At 39.8% G+C, this 17,941-nt stretch overlaps 1 protein-coding gene across 1 annotated transcript in view; it reads left to right on the top strand.

The window, feature by feature from the left end:
• The window catches only part of WWC1 (WW and C2 domain containing 1), a 389,597-nt gene that overhangs the window by 281,945 nt on the left and 89,711 nt on the right, over positions 1 to 17,941 (top strand). Inside the window, exons 10-14 of the mRNA XM_085617843.1 lie at positions 1,885 to 1,974; positions 4,191 to 4,723; positions 15,501 to 15,609; positions 17,164 to 17,244; positions 17,363 to 17,449. Coding sequence (XP_085473969.1) covers positions 1,885 to 1,974; positions 4,191 to 4,723; positions 15,501 to 15,609; positions 17,164 to 17,244; positions 17,363 to 17,449 — 900 coding nt within the window. The remainder of the gene's footprint in view (positions 1 to 1,884; positions 1,975 to 4,190; positions 4,724 to 15,500; positions 15,610 to 17,163; positions 17,245 to 17,362; positions 17,450 to 17,941) is intronic.

Below are 17,941 nucleotides of genomic sequence, written 5' to 3' on the forward strand. Positions count from 1 at the left end.
GGCACCTCATATCAGCATCCCAATTAGAATAAGTTGTATATAAAATAGATAGGTATTTGTGTTAGTAACTGCTGTGGTCTACTAACTGTATAATTATTACTTGTTTCTTAACATCAGGGGCAAAGGTCATATTACATCATTTCCTTAGATGTCACTGGGATCATAGGATGTGTGATGTCACTTCTGCTAGCCCTATCATTTTGATGATTCGACGCTCATCCATTTTGAGATTTTACATGAAATGAAAATTAGGCACGGCGTAGTTTGTGGTTTAAGAGCTCAACACCTATTTAGAAAAGCTAATGCACTATTTCAAGAACTAAGACCATGGAATGTGGTGATTCAAATTTTTCAGGGCTGAACTATTGTGGGCAAAATGTACCTTAGCCTGTGAATAAATCCTCTCCATCCCTTGCATATCATCATTGTATCTAGTGTGAAAACTCAACAAACATTGGCAAAACAAACAGGTCCTACTTTAAGACTTCTTGGCCTTGCTAATGTCTTTTAGCCTTTTTAGCCACACTACATTTTTTTTTAAATGATTGAGCTGTCGCTTGCATCTTTTCGTATGTGCATGCACCACTCACCATGCATATGCATGCACATGCCTACGAAATGCTGCAGGTGCTTTATTTATTTTTTTAGTTACCGATCCAAGTTGTATCAGTAAGTACATTGAAAATAAAATGACCAAAAATATTTTAGTTGTAAAATTTTAGGCAGGCGGGTGGGGTCGGGGAAGCAGAAGTAACACAAGGATGGTGGGTGATACGAACAGCAAAGCAACACATGGTAGAGGGGACACAAAAAAAACATAGGATGGGAAGCATAAGCAATAGGATTTGGGACTGGAGAGGGTGCAAAAGGGGAGGGTGGGAGTGAAAGCATATAGGGATTGGGGAAGACCTGGGTGGAGGGAAGTAATAGGTAAGCGCAAGAGGGAGGAGGGCAGGGAGAAACAGTCGGGCAACAGAGAGCAACACGGAGTGCAGAGGGAGAGACAAACAAGGGAGATAGCTCAAATGTGTACACTCTAATGGAGTACTTTACACAAAAGAAAAAAGTAGTGGTGGAAAATCAAGTAATGGAAGCATCAATGCCAGCCAGTCAAATAAATTGTAAAGAGGCAGTGATACATGTAAGGGATCAAATACAGTATTGACCAATCTGGACATAAATCAGAACCAGGCGAATGAATGACAAGGAAAACCAAACAATGGTAAGTAGTAGGTAGGCTCCGAATGCCCCCCTCCTTTGCTCGGTAAATCACAATCTTCCACATAACCGACAGAGCATGCAATGTCTAGTAGGCTGGACCTAAAACGTCAGGATCACATTGGAAATATTTTCTCAATATGCTCTTGACTTTTTGAGTTTGAATATTTTTTACACAGGATTCAGTGTAAGACTGATCAAAACATGCAATCTCCCAAAAATTCTTATACAATACAGATTTTAAGTTTTTCCCCCCAGACCTTCAAGAAAAAACCCTTTGACAGAAACACTTGAAAATGTTTTTTGGTTGTAGCAGAATTGTAGACTGGATTTTCTTGTAACCCTTGTTAGTCAGGAGTAGATAAATAGCTGCAACGACGATGCTGTTGCCTTGCATTGCTCACCCTCAACAAATAAAGAGCATTTGTATATAGCTTAGAACCCGAAACAAATTATGTTAATTTTCTATTTTAGAAAAGGGATCCTTCTCAGCAAACTATTCATTCAAGGTGAATTGTTCAGGCTTTTCTGTCAGTCGTAGATTTTTAGCCTGGTTCCAGAGGTTATCTTCTTTAAGTAATCTGGTGTTGAAAGAAAGAAGTGCTGTCGTTTTTTGATTCGCATACATATTTTTTGCTTCTTGGTAACCAAAGTATTTCATTACAGATTAAAAATCAACAGTAAAAGAAACCAGCTGGTCCGTGACCTGGAAGAAACCACACGGATGGTTGCCACGTTGCGTGCACAGCTCAAAAGGTATGTTTCAGCAATGTGCTCAAAGAACTATTTGAATCAAATGCATCCTAATGACATCCGAAATCCCAGTAAGTAGCACATTTATTGGAGTCATAATTTGAGATGGAGATGTACTCTGGAATTGTCCATGCGATTACAGCGCAAGGCAAAGTGGTGGCAGTAGTTGTGCTATACCATGTTTTGCAGACGGGGCAAATGCCCTTGAGTAGTAAAGTCAGCACATCTGTATTATCTCCATGGTAGTGTCATCTCCTGCAATATATGCACAACTGATGAAAATCACTATTACAGAAACAAATAGACCAAAATGAGTTCCTACCCAAAATAACATTGCGTCTGGCTGGTCCACATCCTTTTAAGTGGCTATATTTTAAATACTTTTCAAAATTACAAACAAAAGCAGTTAGGGATGATTAAAGCCGCACAGCCCAGTCACTTCAATTGCCTTAGAAACAGAAGATTCACAAATAAGTTTTTGCCCACCTCTAAGGTTGTTACACTGGGCGTGTACTATTTCCTTATGGAGCCGTAGTCCGCCGCAGCAGACAGACCAGATTACAATAGCTTGAGTGGGATAAACACTCAGAAGTGACACCTGGCACCCGACCAAACATTAGGTGGTGCTCACATTGCCCTTATGAAGCCCTGTTTAGGGAGAAACGTGTTGGCTGCATGTGCACTTGGTTGAAACCAATAAAGAAGAATTCTCCTCACCGGAGACTCAAGAACATTTCTTTGACTGCTTAACTGTTTTTCTGTTGCCTCTCTTTGTCTTATGTTTTGCTATATTTTAAATAGCTGATGGGCAAGTCCACTATTCACAACTATTATGAAAGTCCATGCTATTCACATAATTTTTGTCTGGTAGTATTTCTTACTGCAACTATAAATATTGAGCCTCCTGGTAAATTGCCTTTAGGTCCTGGCAGTTCCACCAGTAGGAAAGTAGTTGTTATATTTCAGGGTTCTTGTTTTTACTGACTGGTATTAATATTGGCAGTAACTATGCATAAGGACAACGTGGTAAAACATATTTTTTTTAAACTGGTGTGTTATTTTCCATTAAATACCTTAATTCGTGGTATTGGATGTGAGCGCTGGAAGGATGGATGTGTATCAGATTTTTATGTTATCCACTGAAAGTATCCAAGTTCCGTTTAAATGCCTTGTATGTGCATGTGTTTCTTTTGCGGATATAGTGAAAAGTAGCCACTTATCTGGACCTTCGTGGAATCCTTTGTGGATATTCATTTTCCCAGCAATTCTAAATACCATGTGCATTTGACCTCTTTACGAGGTGTAGTAGTGGCAAGTAAATATTAGAATAATGCTTTTCATTTGTTTGTTTTCAAATACCCTTTGGAAAAAATGTTAAGGTATCTCAAAGATCTGAAATTGTTTCCACAGCTTTCATTATAGTGGGTTGGGACGAGTTTCTCACAAACAGTTGTAATTGCCAGCTAGGCTTGTGTTAATAAAGCGAGCTGCTAATGATCCAGGCTGAGTCTTTGGATTCTTTAGAGTAACATGAGCTGGACTCACATCTGACTAGCTCATAGTTTGTCCAGGTCTGCTGTGCCCTTTGTTAGGGTTGTGCAACTTTTCATGTGCCGCGGTCACATTACGGCACATTCACAAGGAAAGGAATTTGAATGTCTGCTCCATTGGAATGGCAGTTGTGAGTTTTGTTTGTGACTTGGCATGTGCACAGCTGATCTTATACGAAGATTATATGTGGGTCCTCTCATGTTCTCGTACCTGTGTCTATTTTAGACTTCTTTCTAACCAAAGCTGGAGCAATCGATTCATCAGTTAATTACTGCTTCCTGCTTGTTCGTTAGGATGTCTGTGTGGAACCTGTAGCATTAGCAAGGGGTAGGAGTGAATTTTGAAACATTTAAAGGTTATTACAAATTCGAAGGGCAAGAACATGAAAATGGGGCCCTTACTCACATTTTAGCATCAGGGAACATCCCCAAATGTTGTCATAGTTCCCAATTAAATATTGTGATAAACCCAGTACTTTGTGATAATCACGGATCCACTTTTAGGGTCTAGGGAGTAACTCAACCACTAGCTGTTAATGTGGGTTACCATGAAATGCCAGGTAGCCCCTCCCCTCCAACATATATTATTGTGCCTGCTCATAGCAGCTGCGGGAATGTTTTCGAGCACACAATATACTGAGAATACTGATTGTTTCCCTTCTTCCACAGTTTATCCACCAGCATGCTTTCCCTGTCATCAGGCAGCAGTCCTGGATCACTGGCATCTAGCAGAGGATCTCTTGCGACGTCCAGCCAAGACTCCTCAACCTCAGCTAGTTTTACTGACCTCTACTATGAGCAACTCGACCAGTTGGACTCGGAGTATCAGAGCAAAGCTGAGTTTTTACTCCAAGAAGGGACTGTTGGGTACAGGCCTTCTGGTGATATAACAACTATTCATGAGAACGAGGTGGCCAAACCTCGGAGGACGGATAGTGGCAGTCGGGTTCAGTTTCTACGATCCTTCTCTGGTACGCCCCGGTCAATGACCTCACTGTCCCCGAGGTCATCGTTATCCTCCCCTTCTCCCCCCTGTTCTCCACTGGTAATTGACTCACTGGCCACTGGAGATGCCTTTCTGAGCCACATGGATTTTGATGATCCTGAGCTGAATATGAACCTTTCGGAGCTTGGTCTTAACACTGGAAATGAGATCTACAAACTGGAAAGGCCAGAAGCTGAAGACAAAAACTTGAGCCAAGGTAACTATCTACAGGAAATGGGGGAAATTGTGGTGATTGTTGCTAACGTCATTTGTGAACGCCAATCAAGACAGGCTGCGTTTTCCCATAGCAAATGTCCTCGTACGATATTAGCCTTCCAAAACCAAATATGTATCATGAAGAATGATCCAATGCATACTTCAGCCATTTTCATTCTTTTTCGCTAAGGTGGCGCGCAAAACATTCATGTTAGGGCGTTTCAGTCGGGGTCGGTGGGGCCCACAAAATAAAAACTGAAAGTATGTCTTACATGGATGTTTTCAACCCGAATTTCAATAAGTTGTACATTCCAGGCGAACAGGTAAATATGATATTATATCGACATACACACAGGTATGTACATGGAAGACCGATTTACACTTTAAAGGGAGCATCTGGGGGATGATATTAAGATGTCTCCGAACCCAAGCTTCATCAAACAATAAACGTTCTGAAATGCTCATGGTTGGTTATTGTTTACAATGGAGGACTGGGTAAAGATAACTATTTTTTCCTTTATGAGGGATGCCCTCTTTAACTAAATCGTCTGTGAAGCTATAAGTTAAGATTTCTTTGATCCGTAAATACGTTTGTTGAGATGATGGTACTGTTTTTGGTCCAGCACAAATGAAATAGATTACAAATTTATACATATCGTTGTAAAATATGGAAAGTTGGTTTGGCAGCTTTTTTGGGAAAGCCTTGTTTTGTGAAAAGAGGAAATTGCATTCAAATATTTTTCTTCAAACCATTCTCTTTCCCTAGAAATGGGTATAGGCTACACCGATTTTCGCATTTTGTTTGGTCAAATTTGATGAGAATGAGTAGATAAAGTTCCACTGAGCCTCTGTTACTGCAATTGTGGCCACCTGCTTTTCTGTCTCTTATACTGCCCCTTATTACTTTCCAGTACACAACTTGTCTTGCCTCTCACCTTCTTTCACCTTCCATCTAATTTACATTGTCTACTACTGAGCTTCTATCAAACTTTTAGGCCATGCCATTTTATGTCAACCACCTGCACCTTTTGCAAAAACTAGCACTTCTTCACCTAAGAACACTCTTTCTCCACCAGTCTGCATTAGCTTCCTGCATCGCCAGCATTCATCATGTACCATTATTCAATAATCAAAATGGCTCCTAATTATCATGCTTCATAAGCAAGATCAATCACATTTCCATCATTACTTAAACATGTTCATAAAAGTTTTTTTTTTTTTAAATGATAACCCAATTTTCTTAAGAATGATAGTACAAATCAAGAATTCAAGGCCTATTAATCATTTACCAAAAGTGGTGCATTTCAAGTGCTTACTAGGATGTAAATATTTGTGCAAATTACCAGAACTTAGCAGCAGAGTTTTCTGCCCTCCCTACCAACGCAGTAAACTATCTAGTTAAGGTCAAGAGGCCCTACCAACAAAGCATGCCGCTTGTGTGCAAAATGATATACCATTCTTCATAATATTCAATATGGTTGCCTGTCGGTATAGATTGTATAGGCTTGACATTAACCAAGACGTTTTGATTATACTAAAATTACATAAGAAATATACCTATAGGGCCAGCCCTCTTCATTGGTTTGCTGTAGTCATTCACATGTTTCTACTTCCACTGCGTAGAAATGGGTGGTGAGCGCACTCGTTTTTAAATAGTAGAATTAGATTTTAGCGGTTTGCGTGCAACATTGCCATATGCTTGCGTGGCACGTGGTATGAATGAGGGGGGTGGCCTAGTATAGAATTAACTAGGACTGCAATGTGCACTGCTGTGAAGTTATTTCAAACATTTAATTCATTTCACATCCAGTTTACAGTGGTCATATTCAATTTTTTCATATGAGTTTCTGTAATTCCACAGTATACATTGTCATTCAATATGTATACACTTGTACAATGTTTAAAACCACCACCAGCTCGAAGGCCACGACAAAACCACTAGAAGAAAGTTCATCAACTTAAACTGACACCATTTGAAGAAAACGTACTGAACAAAGGAATGTCCTTTGTGAGTACTTAACCCAGCACAGAACTGGAGACAGAAGTAGCTCTTTATAAATTCATGAGAATTTTGAGACTCCGCAATTTTTTCACTAACATTTGCCCCCAAGATTCAACGGACGACTCTACCACAGACTTAACACTCCCAACTTTCAAACCTAAGAGCACTTTCGTTGCTCCAGTGTCTCACAAAACTCTGGACACATTTGAATTATTGGTACAACAAGACCTAAAAAAGATCCAATATTCCAACAAAACAAAAAACTTGAGTAGGGCTGAAAAAAGTGCTTTAACCAGATTAGCCAGAAACCCAACAATCATGATATCGAAAGCAGACAAAGGGGGAGGATTAGTAATCATGAACTCTGAACACTACCAAAGGAAAGTCCTTGAACATATCATGAACGAAGCTACTTACGGAAAACTTGATAAAGATCCCACAAAGGAAATTTCCAATAATCTCAACGTCATGTTGGAGAAAGCGGAAGAGCTCAATTGGATTGACTCATCCACCAAAAAATATCTTAAGAGAAAGCGGAAGAGCTCAATTGGATTGACTCATCCACCCAAAAATATCTTAAGACTGACTTCCCACGGAGACCAAAAATCTACTTATTACCAAAGATTCACAAAAACTTGATGGATCCTCCTTTCAGACCCATCGTCTCTGGATGCGACTCAATATTTGAAAAACCTGGCCGGTATATTGACACTTTTCTGCAGTCATTTGTTCAAAATTGGGAAACTTACATTGAAGACACCACGGACTTCCTGAGAAACATACAAATGATTAAACATCTAAACACAGAAAATTGGATTTTATGCACTATAGATGTAGTAGCATTATACACCTCGATACCACACGCCAACGGAATTGAAGCAGTCGAATGGGCCCTACTGCAACAAGAAAACATACAAACACCCAAATATTTCATCTTTATTAGAGTTTTGCCTGCAAAACAGTTATTTTTGTTGGGATGAACAGTTTTACATACAACTAAATGGCACATCTATGGGTTTTCCGGGAGCACCTGCATACGCTAACACGTATATGGCAAAATTTGAACATGACTACATCCTCAAGGACCTCACATGGAAAGAAGGTCTTATATTCTTTAAGCGCTTTATTGACGACATCTTCCTCATTTGGAATCAGTCAGAACCAGCACTTATCAACAACATACGGACACTCAACTTGATAGACCCTCGAATACAATTCACCCACACTATAAGCCGCAAATCAATCTCATTCCTAGATGTCTGGATAGACATTGAACAAGGTGAAATACAAACGAGTGTGTATAAAAAACCAACAGACAGAAATAATGCTCTGCTTTTCAGCAGCTTCCATCCTCCTTCGCTGATTCGGAATTTACCAGTTTCTCAATTCCTGCGAACTAAAAGAATTTCTTCCACAGATACGGCATGTGAATCCACATGGCAACAACAGATAAAGAACTACACAGATAGAGGGTATCCTGAGAACTTACTCACAGAGCAACTAAACAAAGTCAAAACCCGACCACGTGATGAGTTATTAAAGAAAGCTCCAAAAGAGATTAGCACACGTACAGTCTTTGTTTCTAAATACTCTACGGCATCCAGAAAGATCAAACAAATCATACATAAACACTGGAATCTACTTCAACTTGAAACCGATTTCAAAAACCTGTTCAAAGACAAACCACTATTCGCCTATACAAGAGCTCAAAATCTAAAAGAAATGCTATCTAAAAAACAAAAACCGACACGGATTCTTGAACCAAGTAAAGGTACACAAAAATGCTGGAACTGTACTCATTGTAATAACGTAATCACAGGTGATATCTTATTGCATCCATCTACGGGTCAAAAAATTAAAATACACAGCAGCACAACATGCAACTCTGAAAATGTAATTTACACCATCAAATGTCCCTGTGGATTGCTATATGTCGGCAAAACCGAGAGAAAAATGAAAAATCGATTGACAGAACATAAAAGCAAAATACGCACCAAAAGCACGACGTCTAGTATAGCGACACATTGGGAGGAATCACGACACCAAATCGCCCAACTGAAATTCCAAATCATCGAAGAAGTACCAAAACACACAGATCGTGATAATTCGAAGTACTTATTACAAAGAGAAGCATTTTGGATTAAGAAGCTTAAAACCCTCACTCCGCATGGACTCAATGATAAATTCGAGATGGCTTGCTTTCTCTAAACTAATACCCATATTTGATACTCGTACTCCACCTCGGGATCCCAACTCAATTTGAAAGTATCCATATTCAAAACGCATTTAACCCATACTCACTTCTTACCTGACATTACACACACATGTACTCTTAGTTAGAACCCCCACAGTTATGATACTACAGAACATAACCTTTATTATGTGATGATGTTTTGTATTTACATGTCGATGTCGAAATTTATCATGTATTGCGCCCTCAGGCGTTTGATACTACAGAACATGACCTGTATTATTTGATGATGTTTTGTATTTACATGTTGATGTCGAAATTTATCATGTATTTCGCCCTCAGGCGGTGGAACCATCTGGCAACATGTCATAACCCACTTATTAGATATAATTGCCAAGAATAACATTCACTAACATCACTTCGCTTAATCCTTATTCCTCGCGTTTTTTGTTTTCGTGTTTCCTATAACTTTATTGAGAAGGTCCTCCTCACATTAAATTAGTTCGGTGCGTCTTACACTTAATCCGGGAATCATCAGGAACATTTATATGTTTCAAATTATTTTACCTAGTCTCACGATCGAAAACTATCTATGGTGCATACTTTATAAAACACCAATTAGGATCTCGTATTTCTGCCCCACTGCCGGCAGTAATCGAGTCTTTCTTCAAAAAAATGTTTCCTTTCAGTCTTTCTTTAGTGTTTACGCCCACGGTGTGACGATAAACTTTTTTGAAACTGACGAGCAGCAAACCGCGGTCGAGAGCGCCCGTGGAAGCACACTTCGCTACTAATCTTTCCCGAATCGGTAAGCAAATCTCTCCATTTGGCTCCTTTTCACTACGGGCTTCTACCTTTACACTCTACTGAAACCCAAGGTCTTATCCTTCCCTTCTATTTTCAGATTCACTGTTCACATTCAACTCCGGTCCTGGTTCTCCTTACGTCAAACGGCTTCACCGCCATCTGAACCTCTTTAATCAAGGTGAGCTCCGCTTTAAACAACAGCGTTCACCGTTGTTCTGTTTCACACAGCACAGCTAAAACCCAGTTCTTATTTCCGCAGACTCTTTAATTTCGCTGCAACACGAAACACGTAGAACTATACAATGACCAGGTACGAAGTTGGGTTTCTTTGCATTTTGACTTCAACTAATCACGAGAGAGCAGTTCTCCTCAACTCTCATTTTTAACTTTTTTCTTAGAGAGTGAACACGTAACACTTACGAATTGCGAATCAAATTCCAAAAGGTATCGTATACCTCACCTTAAGTTTAAATTACTACTTTATGATCACGCAACGCGCAGATTTTGATATCTTCTCCTTTCTTTTTCAACAGTTTACCCCTGACGAAGGGACCACAAATGTCCCGAAATGCATTGGGTGTTTGGAATGTTATTTAATTTGCTATTTGTGTTTAACATTGTACAAGTGTATACATATTGAATGACAATGTATACTGTGGAATTACAGAAACTCATATGAAAAAATTGAATATGACCACTGTAAATTGGATGTGAAATGAATTAAATGTTTGAAATAACTTCACAGCAGTGCACATTGCAGTCCTAGTTAATTCTACTTCCACTGCAACATAAAACATGGGCCAATGGGTCAAACCACTTCTACCATTGAATGACTTCCCTGTGAGTGACGACACTCTGCTCCAACTATATCAAATTTAAAGACAATCGTCAAAGAATGCCGGTATCCACAGCCCAGTGGAAATTAAATAGGAAACCAAATACCCTGGCCCGAATAGAAGGGCATTTAGCTCTTTTGGTCCTGCAGTATGTTAAGATCGGAACCATTATACACACACACACACACACACACACACATATAGGTACTGCTTTGGTATCTATTCTAAAGGTGAGGAATTTGCAGTTGGAATTATATGTCAGTAGAATGAGTTACTTACATTCCTTAACATTCTTTCTGGTGGATACTCTCTCTAACCGTAGATTCCTCAGTGCCTTCCTGCCTCCTTTGTTCTATAGAATGGCCTCTTTTTCCTTCTGGAAAGGTTCAAACTAGAGCTCTACATGCTTGTGCCTCTGATTATTGTTTGGGGTCAACATCTGAGTGAGGAAAGAAACAGATAACTCTGTGCTTGAGTGGTGCTTATACGTGTCTTCATTGTCACCTGTGGGGTGGAACAATATCGACGCAGAGCTGCATGGTGACACCTACCAGCGTGCGGAAGCAATGCTGTTTTAAATCTTCTAGATCTAGTCTTGGTGTATGGGGATATAAAAAGGTGAGGAATCTGTGGTGAGGTAGAGTATTGACCAGAAAGAGCATTACTGAAGATAAGTAATTGTTCAATTTAGAACTCATATGGACTGTTTGCTTCTGCTTTCTCCTTTTGACCCTCTTGGTTCGTATGGGCTGCATGCTCCATTCCTCTCAGGGACATGACACTAAGTTGGCTCCTGACAGAGTACTTGATCATGACAACTGTTTGTTTAATAATATATTGTTTCAGCTCCGTACATCCCAGATTACACATTCAATCATTCAGAGGAGATTGTGTTCTTCCAGTGTCACACACTAAAGTTGCCTTGACGTTTTTTTTTTTTATTTACTTGGTCCTGTTGTTGTCCCACTCCCCCCGAATGGGAACAAAAACTGCAAAGAAGAAGTAACCAGAAACATGCTTTTCTGCCTGTACTCTCAAGATCTGGAACACTATCTTCATCAGTATCAGAAATGCTAAATTTTAGGGCAATTGAGAAAGACTCTGAAGATTTAAAGAACATTACATCGCTATACTTCAGTATCCAGCTCTCATGAATATTCTGCCACTTTTTAAACAGTCCATAGTTGCTCTCAAACTAGCTTTGCACCTCACGAATACACAGGCATACTTGTTACTTCACTCGCCTATCTGTATTTACAACCATGCAAATAAATTACCATAACATTTTAACTTATGTCAGTGTAGTGTTTTATGAAAAGCAGGAAAATTTTAACGGAAAACCTGGCTCAGTGTGTAGTATTGGAATGTGGAATTATGATTTGCTGAAGGATGAGCAATAACCACAGTCATTTTCATGGCCACACAAACAACTATCTTAATCACTGTTGCACTGTCCATATTGCTTACCTTAGTTGAATTCACAGTTCATAATCAGGGAAAAAGGAGTGGTGACCAAAGTTTTCTTGTCACCATCATGTAAACTTTGATCCTCTAATCATAATCCTCTGTTTCCCCCATACCGCCATATGCCTCTACAACTTTTGTGGCTGCTAGGCCGTTCAATTGGAACACCTTACCATCTTTTATATGAGCCTTGAATTTGTGCCTGAATTAAAAAGAATGCACTAAAAAATTTGTACTAGAACATTGGGAACTCGATAACTACCTACTCTATTGTATGTCTATATACAGTTTGGTGCATATCTACATATAGAATACCACCTAGTGCCAAGAAACATTCTTAAATAGACTTAATGTTTAATATTGTCATGCTGCAGGATGTACTTGTCAATCAAATAGATGTTGATGTATTTTACTACGACAAATTTGCTTTCACTGTCTCTATGTAAATAATCCAAACATTCTTGAACTGTGTACTGGTGCAGATGCTATGTGAAAGGAACTGGGTTGTTAGTTGAGAGGGATGTGAACCCTTCTCAAACAACTGCCACAATCATTGTCAGGGTGAACCATAAACAGTCACTAAATTAACTTGTGCTCGACCCTCTCGTAACTTGGCACAAAAGCAGTCAGGCCTTAGAGGCAATGTGTAAAGTATTTATGGAGCACACAAACAGGCAATACAGTGAAAACACTACACAAGAAGAATATCCCACACCAATTTTGAAAATAGAGTAAAAATGTGATACATGATTTGACTCCAAAACATCAAAAATCCAATCAGTAGGACTGGAGATATGCAATTTCAAAGTTGCAAGGTAAGTATATCAGCTAAAAGCACAAATCGCCAACTGTGATTATCTGCTTGTAACGGCCTGGGACAAAGCCACAAGTTCAGGCTAACCACAATGGAGCACGAACCAAATATAGGGACCAGATTAGTCTCAATGAGTATTGTACCTTATGTCCTTGATACGGGGAATTGTGTCGCTCTGCATCAGTTCCAAAGAGGAACTGCGAGGGCTGTAATGCCAGGTCATGCGTGGAGTTCTGTTGCACTGTGTCGGTTCCAATGAGAAGATGCGAGGGCTGCGATACGAGCTCCTCTGTTGCTTCCTTTTCAATGAGGCTGCCCATTGTGTGGCACAAGGTCCTGCTTTGCGCTGTGTTGAGCTGCATCATGCTGCGATGGTTCTCAAGAAATGCACAGTTGGGCCAGGAGGAGTACACTTGAATGCCTGCCAAGGTATCAGGATCTGGGGGGCACTTCTTGGGGCTCAGGACTCACTACAGCAAGGGCCAGCAGCATGGCACACACAGGTCAAGTTGGGTCTGGGCAAATAGACAGATGCAGGAAAGGTCTCTGAAGCTTGTTATGTCTCTGTAGCTCAGAACAGGAGAACGGTTAACTAGCCCTTGGAGTCACTCTGGGGGTTCTGGATTCAAGGAGCAGGTTCAGTCTTTTTTTCTCAGGCAGCAAGGCAGTCCTCCTAGTAGCAGGACAGCAGGAAAATCCTGTCAGAAGCAGGACAGTAAAGCAGTCCTTTTTCCGAGTCTTCCACAGGGCCAGAAGAAATCTGAAGAGTGGGTCTGAGGGCTCCATCTGTATACCTGGTACCAGCTTTGACATGGGAGAAGCTTCTGGATTTTTCCCACCGCAGAGGTGTTTGACATTTCCTGCCTCCAGTCTGCATTCACAATAGGCTAGTGTGAAGTTATTTGTGTGTGAGCTGAGGCAGTGTCTTTGAAGTGCAAGTATGACCGGTGACAGCCCCCCCTCCCCCCAAATCAAGTCAGGATGGCCCATCCTGCCAACACCCACACCCTCTATTGTGTGGCTGTCTTGGAGGAATACACAACAACCAACTGACAACTACACCGTGTCATGTGTCCCAGGAGCAGGATTCAGGCACCAAATAGGACAAGAAAATGTCAACTTTCTAAAAGTGGAATTTTCAGAATTGTGACTGAATATCCAACTTTACCATTAAAGAAGACTTTAAATTACAATTCCTCAGACAACTAACATGACATTCCTACCTGTTGTTCACAAACAAAAGTGATCACTTACTAAATGTAATAAGATACACCCAATTTTATCCTATGTGAGAGGTAGGCCTTGCAATAGTGAAAAATGTATTTGGGCATTTTTCACTACCAAGACGTGTATAACTTAAAAGCGCATGTCCAACTTTTTCAATACTACGCTCCCTGCCCTTTGGTCTGTTTAAGGCCTTTCCCAAGGGTTAGTTTTATGTATTAAAAAGGAAGGTTTGGGCCTGGCAAATGTTTATTTTTCCTGGTCGAAATGACAGTTTAAAACTGCACACACAGGCTGCAATGGCAGGCATGAGACATGTTGAAAATGGCCTAATTAAGTACGTGCTGCAGGCCCACTAGTAGCATTTAATTTACCAGCCCTAGGTATATGGTATACCACTTTACTAGTGATTGATAAATAAAGTCTGCAAATCAGGTGTAAAACAATTTTAGCATTTTCTAGGGAGAGAGATCAAGCACTGTAGCACTAGTTAGCAGTAGTAAAAAGCACGCAGTCTTAAAAGCAAGCAAAAAGAATTTCAGCAAAATAGAAGGGGTGAAGGTAAAAAGTGTGTGGGTGACCCTGCACAGAGTACCAGGTTCAACACTGTCTATAATATTTGTGATTGAAATGTTATGTTCTTGTTACTAAATAAATACATAAACTATGTATTCAAGGAAGACCATGATGGAACAAATGAAATAATTATTGTGCCAGATTTTAAGGTTACTCTGTATTTGCAGTGCGGGTGTTTGTATACTTTTCTCTGGCCATCTTATTCGGTTATGCGGAAAAATCCAATAGACTTGTTCAGAAATGTAAAGAAACTGAGAAAGGAGGTGGAAAAGTGCATTATAGAAATTTGAAGAAGGGTAAAGTAGTCTCTACTGCGGTGGACTGTTTTCCCTGCAAAAAATTATTATTGCGCTCTTTATTCTCTTTACTATGTCTACCTGTTGTTTATTTTGTATTTAATACGATATTTGGGCAGCTGGATAGAAAGTTGTCAAAAATACATTTTCAGGGAATGTCATTATATCATGCTCAGATCCTTCCGAGGCCAAGACTATATGTCCTGGTTTCCATTTTCCATAAATAATTCTAACTATGAAAGTTGTCAAAAGTTTCTACAGAAACTTCTTAACATCTGAACAATATATTTTGCGGTGAGTGTACTAGTAGTTTTATCGCGATATATTGTTTTTGACAATTTATACGGCACTTCACACCCCTCAACAGCTGCGAAGCACTTCCAGTGGTGTCTAATTGGTTATTATTGTTCACAGTCCTTGCAGGAAGTTTTCGATAAGAGCATAATTGTAGCAGTCCCACGTTTGGGGGTGGATGAAATCTATTTTTTCACTCAGCCTTAATGGGTCCTCCATTCATGTTCCACGATGTGATTCGCACATCTAATGGGATTTTTCATTTTGGTGCCAGGTTTAAATCCGCTTGGAGGAGCTGCCTTGAAAGGGTCTGGTGTTTCGGCAGCTGTGTCAGACGAATCGGTAGCAGGAGACAGTGGTGTGTACGAGGCATCTACGCAAAGGTAAGGGGTTTCCCGTAAGTAAAAACACTTTAACATGTTTATGAAAAATGGCCTGCCAGATAAGATTATTGGTTTCAAAATGCACAGAGACCAGGAAAAGGAGATTTTTTACATTTGAGTTGAACATACATAAAATGTGTATTTAGAGTTTGTTATCATAGCAGTCAAGGTACGAGGAGGTTTCCTGTATAAAATTGTAGAAATGGTACGCATCTGTAGTGGGCAGCATTCCACCCTGAGGTGCCAAGTCACATTGTAGACAACTCTTGCTCTCCTGATGTACCATGTTGCGTTCCCCACTGGAAGACTTTTTTTTAAATATACGGCAATGAAATTGTTGAGTGCCATCTGCGAATCTACAAGTTGAGTATAAAATCCTTATCACAATACAGTAGAATCTGGAAGCTTTTGTTGATACATACCCATCAACAATTCTGTAGAACATTCCCTCGCACCTTTCATGTCCACAATATGGTTGGTTCTGTTGTCTTTCATTGAATTTTATTCCGATTATCTTGGTTAAATTATATTGGCTCAGTTAGCTATTTCATCTCTGATACATCGTATTATTTGACCTCCATGACGATAAGATGGTATAGTACATGATTAAAAGATGTTTACGTCACTTAAAGGAGAAAGTCTGCACATATCTGTACATATTATTGAGAGAAATAACGCAATTCTTTTGTGAACTTCCTCGATCCTATAAGAAGGAAAGTCATACTCTAACAACCTGTTGTGTAAAACTATCTTTGGACACAAATACACCAGTCTACCTATACAAATTTGAAATTGTTGAAACAATTATTTAAAATTGCTGGTTATTATCACTTTTCACTGCCACATTCTGCCTACCTGATGAGTGTAATCCCTACAGCAGAAACTCCTTCAAAAATGAAATGTAAATGATGGCTGTGCATGAAAAATGTAAATTGATCTGCATGTCTACATAGTTACAGCATTATTATTGAAGTTAATTCAGCATTCATTGCACCAACCGAGAGTTGAGCAAAACTGTTTTTGAATTGATTGGCTCGCTCACCCAGGGCTGTTTCCACCCCTATGACTTTATTGAATTTGTGCTAGAGCGGACTGGTCAAGGAGTTTGGTTCTCATGATGACATTCTGATTGATGAATGAGCTGAAAGAGCCCTGTCTGCTCTGACCCAAATGGAAGGATCTACAAATGCTTTCTGTACTGATCGAGGATGTTGCATTGGTTCTAGGTTGTGGGTCAGAGTAAGGAGAACATTTTCAAAGGATGTACATCCTTCCTCTGTGGCAGTGTGCACTCTTAGGCTCAATGACAACTGCATAGAAGTCAGATTGTTCTCAGAGTGCATGGTTAACTAAGTATTTCTTACATTTGGGATCATGGGCCCTGATTTCCTACATGGTGTGGTAAGTGTGAACCCTTCATTATGGCTGCAGCAAATATGGCAAGGTTCTCATTCAGAGTAGAGAAGTCTCACTTACACTTATTCCAAAATACAATTGTATACACTTTTTCAAATGCTGGAGTAGTCTTCACCCTGGTTTGTGTTTGTCTTTTAGGCCCAGTTTGTCTGAAACTACAATGTCTGATGTGGATGATACTGAGGCGGTCGGAACAGCCAAAGTTAAAATTGGAATGAAGTAAGTACTTAGATGTAGTTCAAGACTATACAATTCATTAAAAATGCCTTCATCTTATTTATAAACAGATTACTGTTTGATATATAAATAAATTGTTCGTTTCGGTTTGTTTTTCCAGATATGATGACAAAAATTCACAGTTCGCAATATTTGTCATACAGCTGAGTAACTTCTCTGCTCTCTTGCAGGAGCAAGACCAGAAAGTGTAAGTGTGTGATGCAATGTTAAGCTTTTAATATCAGACACGCTTGTTATGCCGAAAAACTACCTTTTACCTTAACTTTGTTTTTCGACCATGAGTTTAAACGTTTAACAACAATTTTTTTTTTTAATTTTAGCTGTGTCTGGCAAACAGCTTAAACACTGTGAGATCAGTTTCCAAGAAAGGTTATTAATATGGCCTTATAGCCCGCCGTAGCGGGCTATACTAGCCATTAAAGGCCCGCTCTAGCTCAGCGAGGGCCTTTAACAAGAGAGCGTGACTTTAATGGCAGTTATAGGCTGCTATGAAGGGCTATAAGGCTTTTAGAACATTCCACCACTAGAGGGAAGAGTTTTCTAACAAATAAAACGAAGCCCGAGGAGATTGAAATCCCCTCAGGCTCCTTGAAGCCTTTCTTCACAGCAGCAGCTATGAAGGAAACATTGGAATGTTGGAGCTCCAGGCTTCTGCTGGCCATTAGAAGCCCGGAGCACT

Source organism: Triturus cristatus, chromosome 7 (assembly GCF_964204655.1).
Source record: "Triturus cristatus chromosome 7, aTriCri1.1, whole genome shotgun sequence".
NCBI classification, from domain to species: domain Eukaryota; kingdom Metazoa; phylum Chordata; class Amphibia; order Caudata; family Salamandridae; genus Triturus; species Triturus cristatus.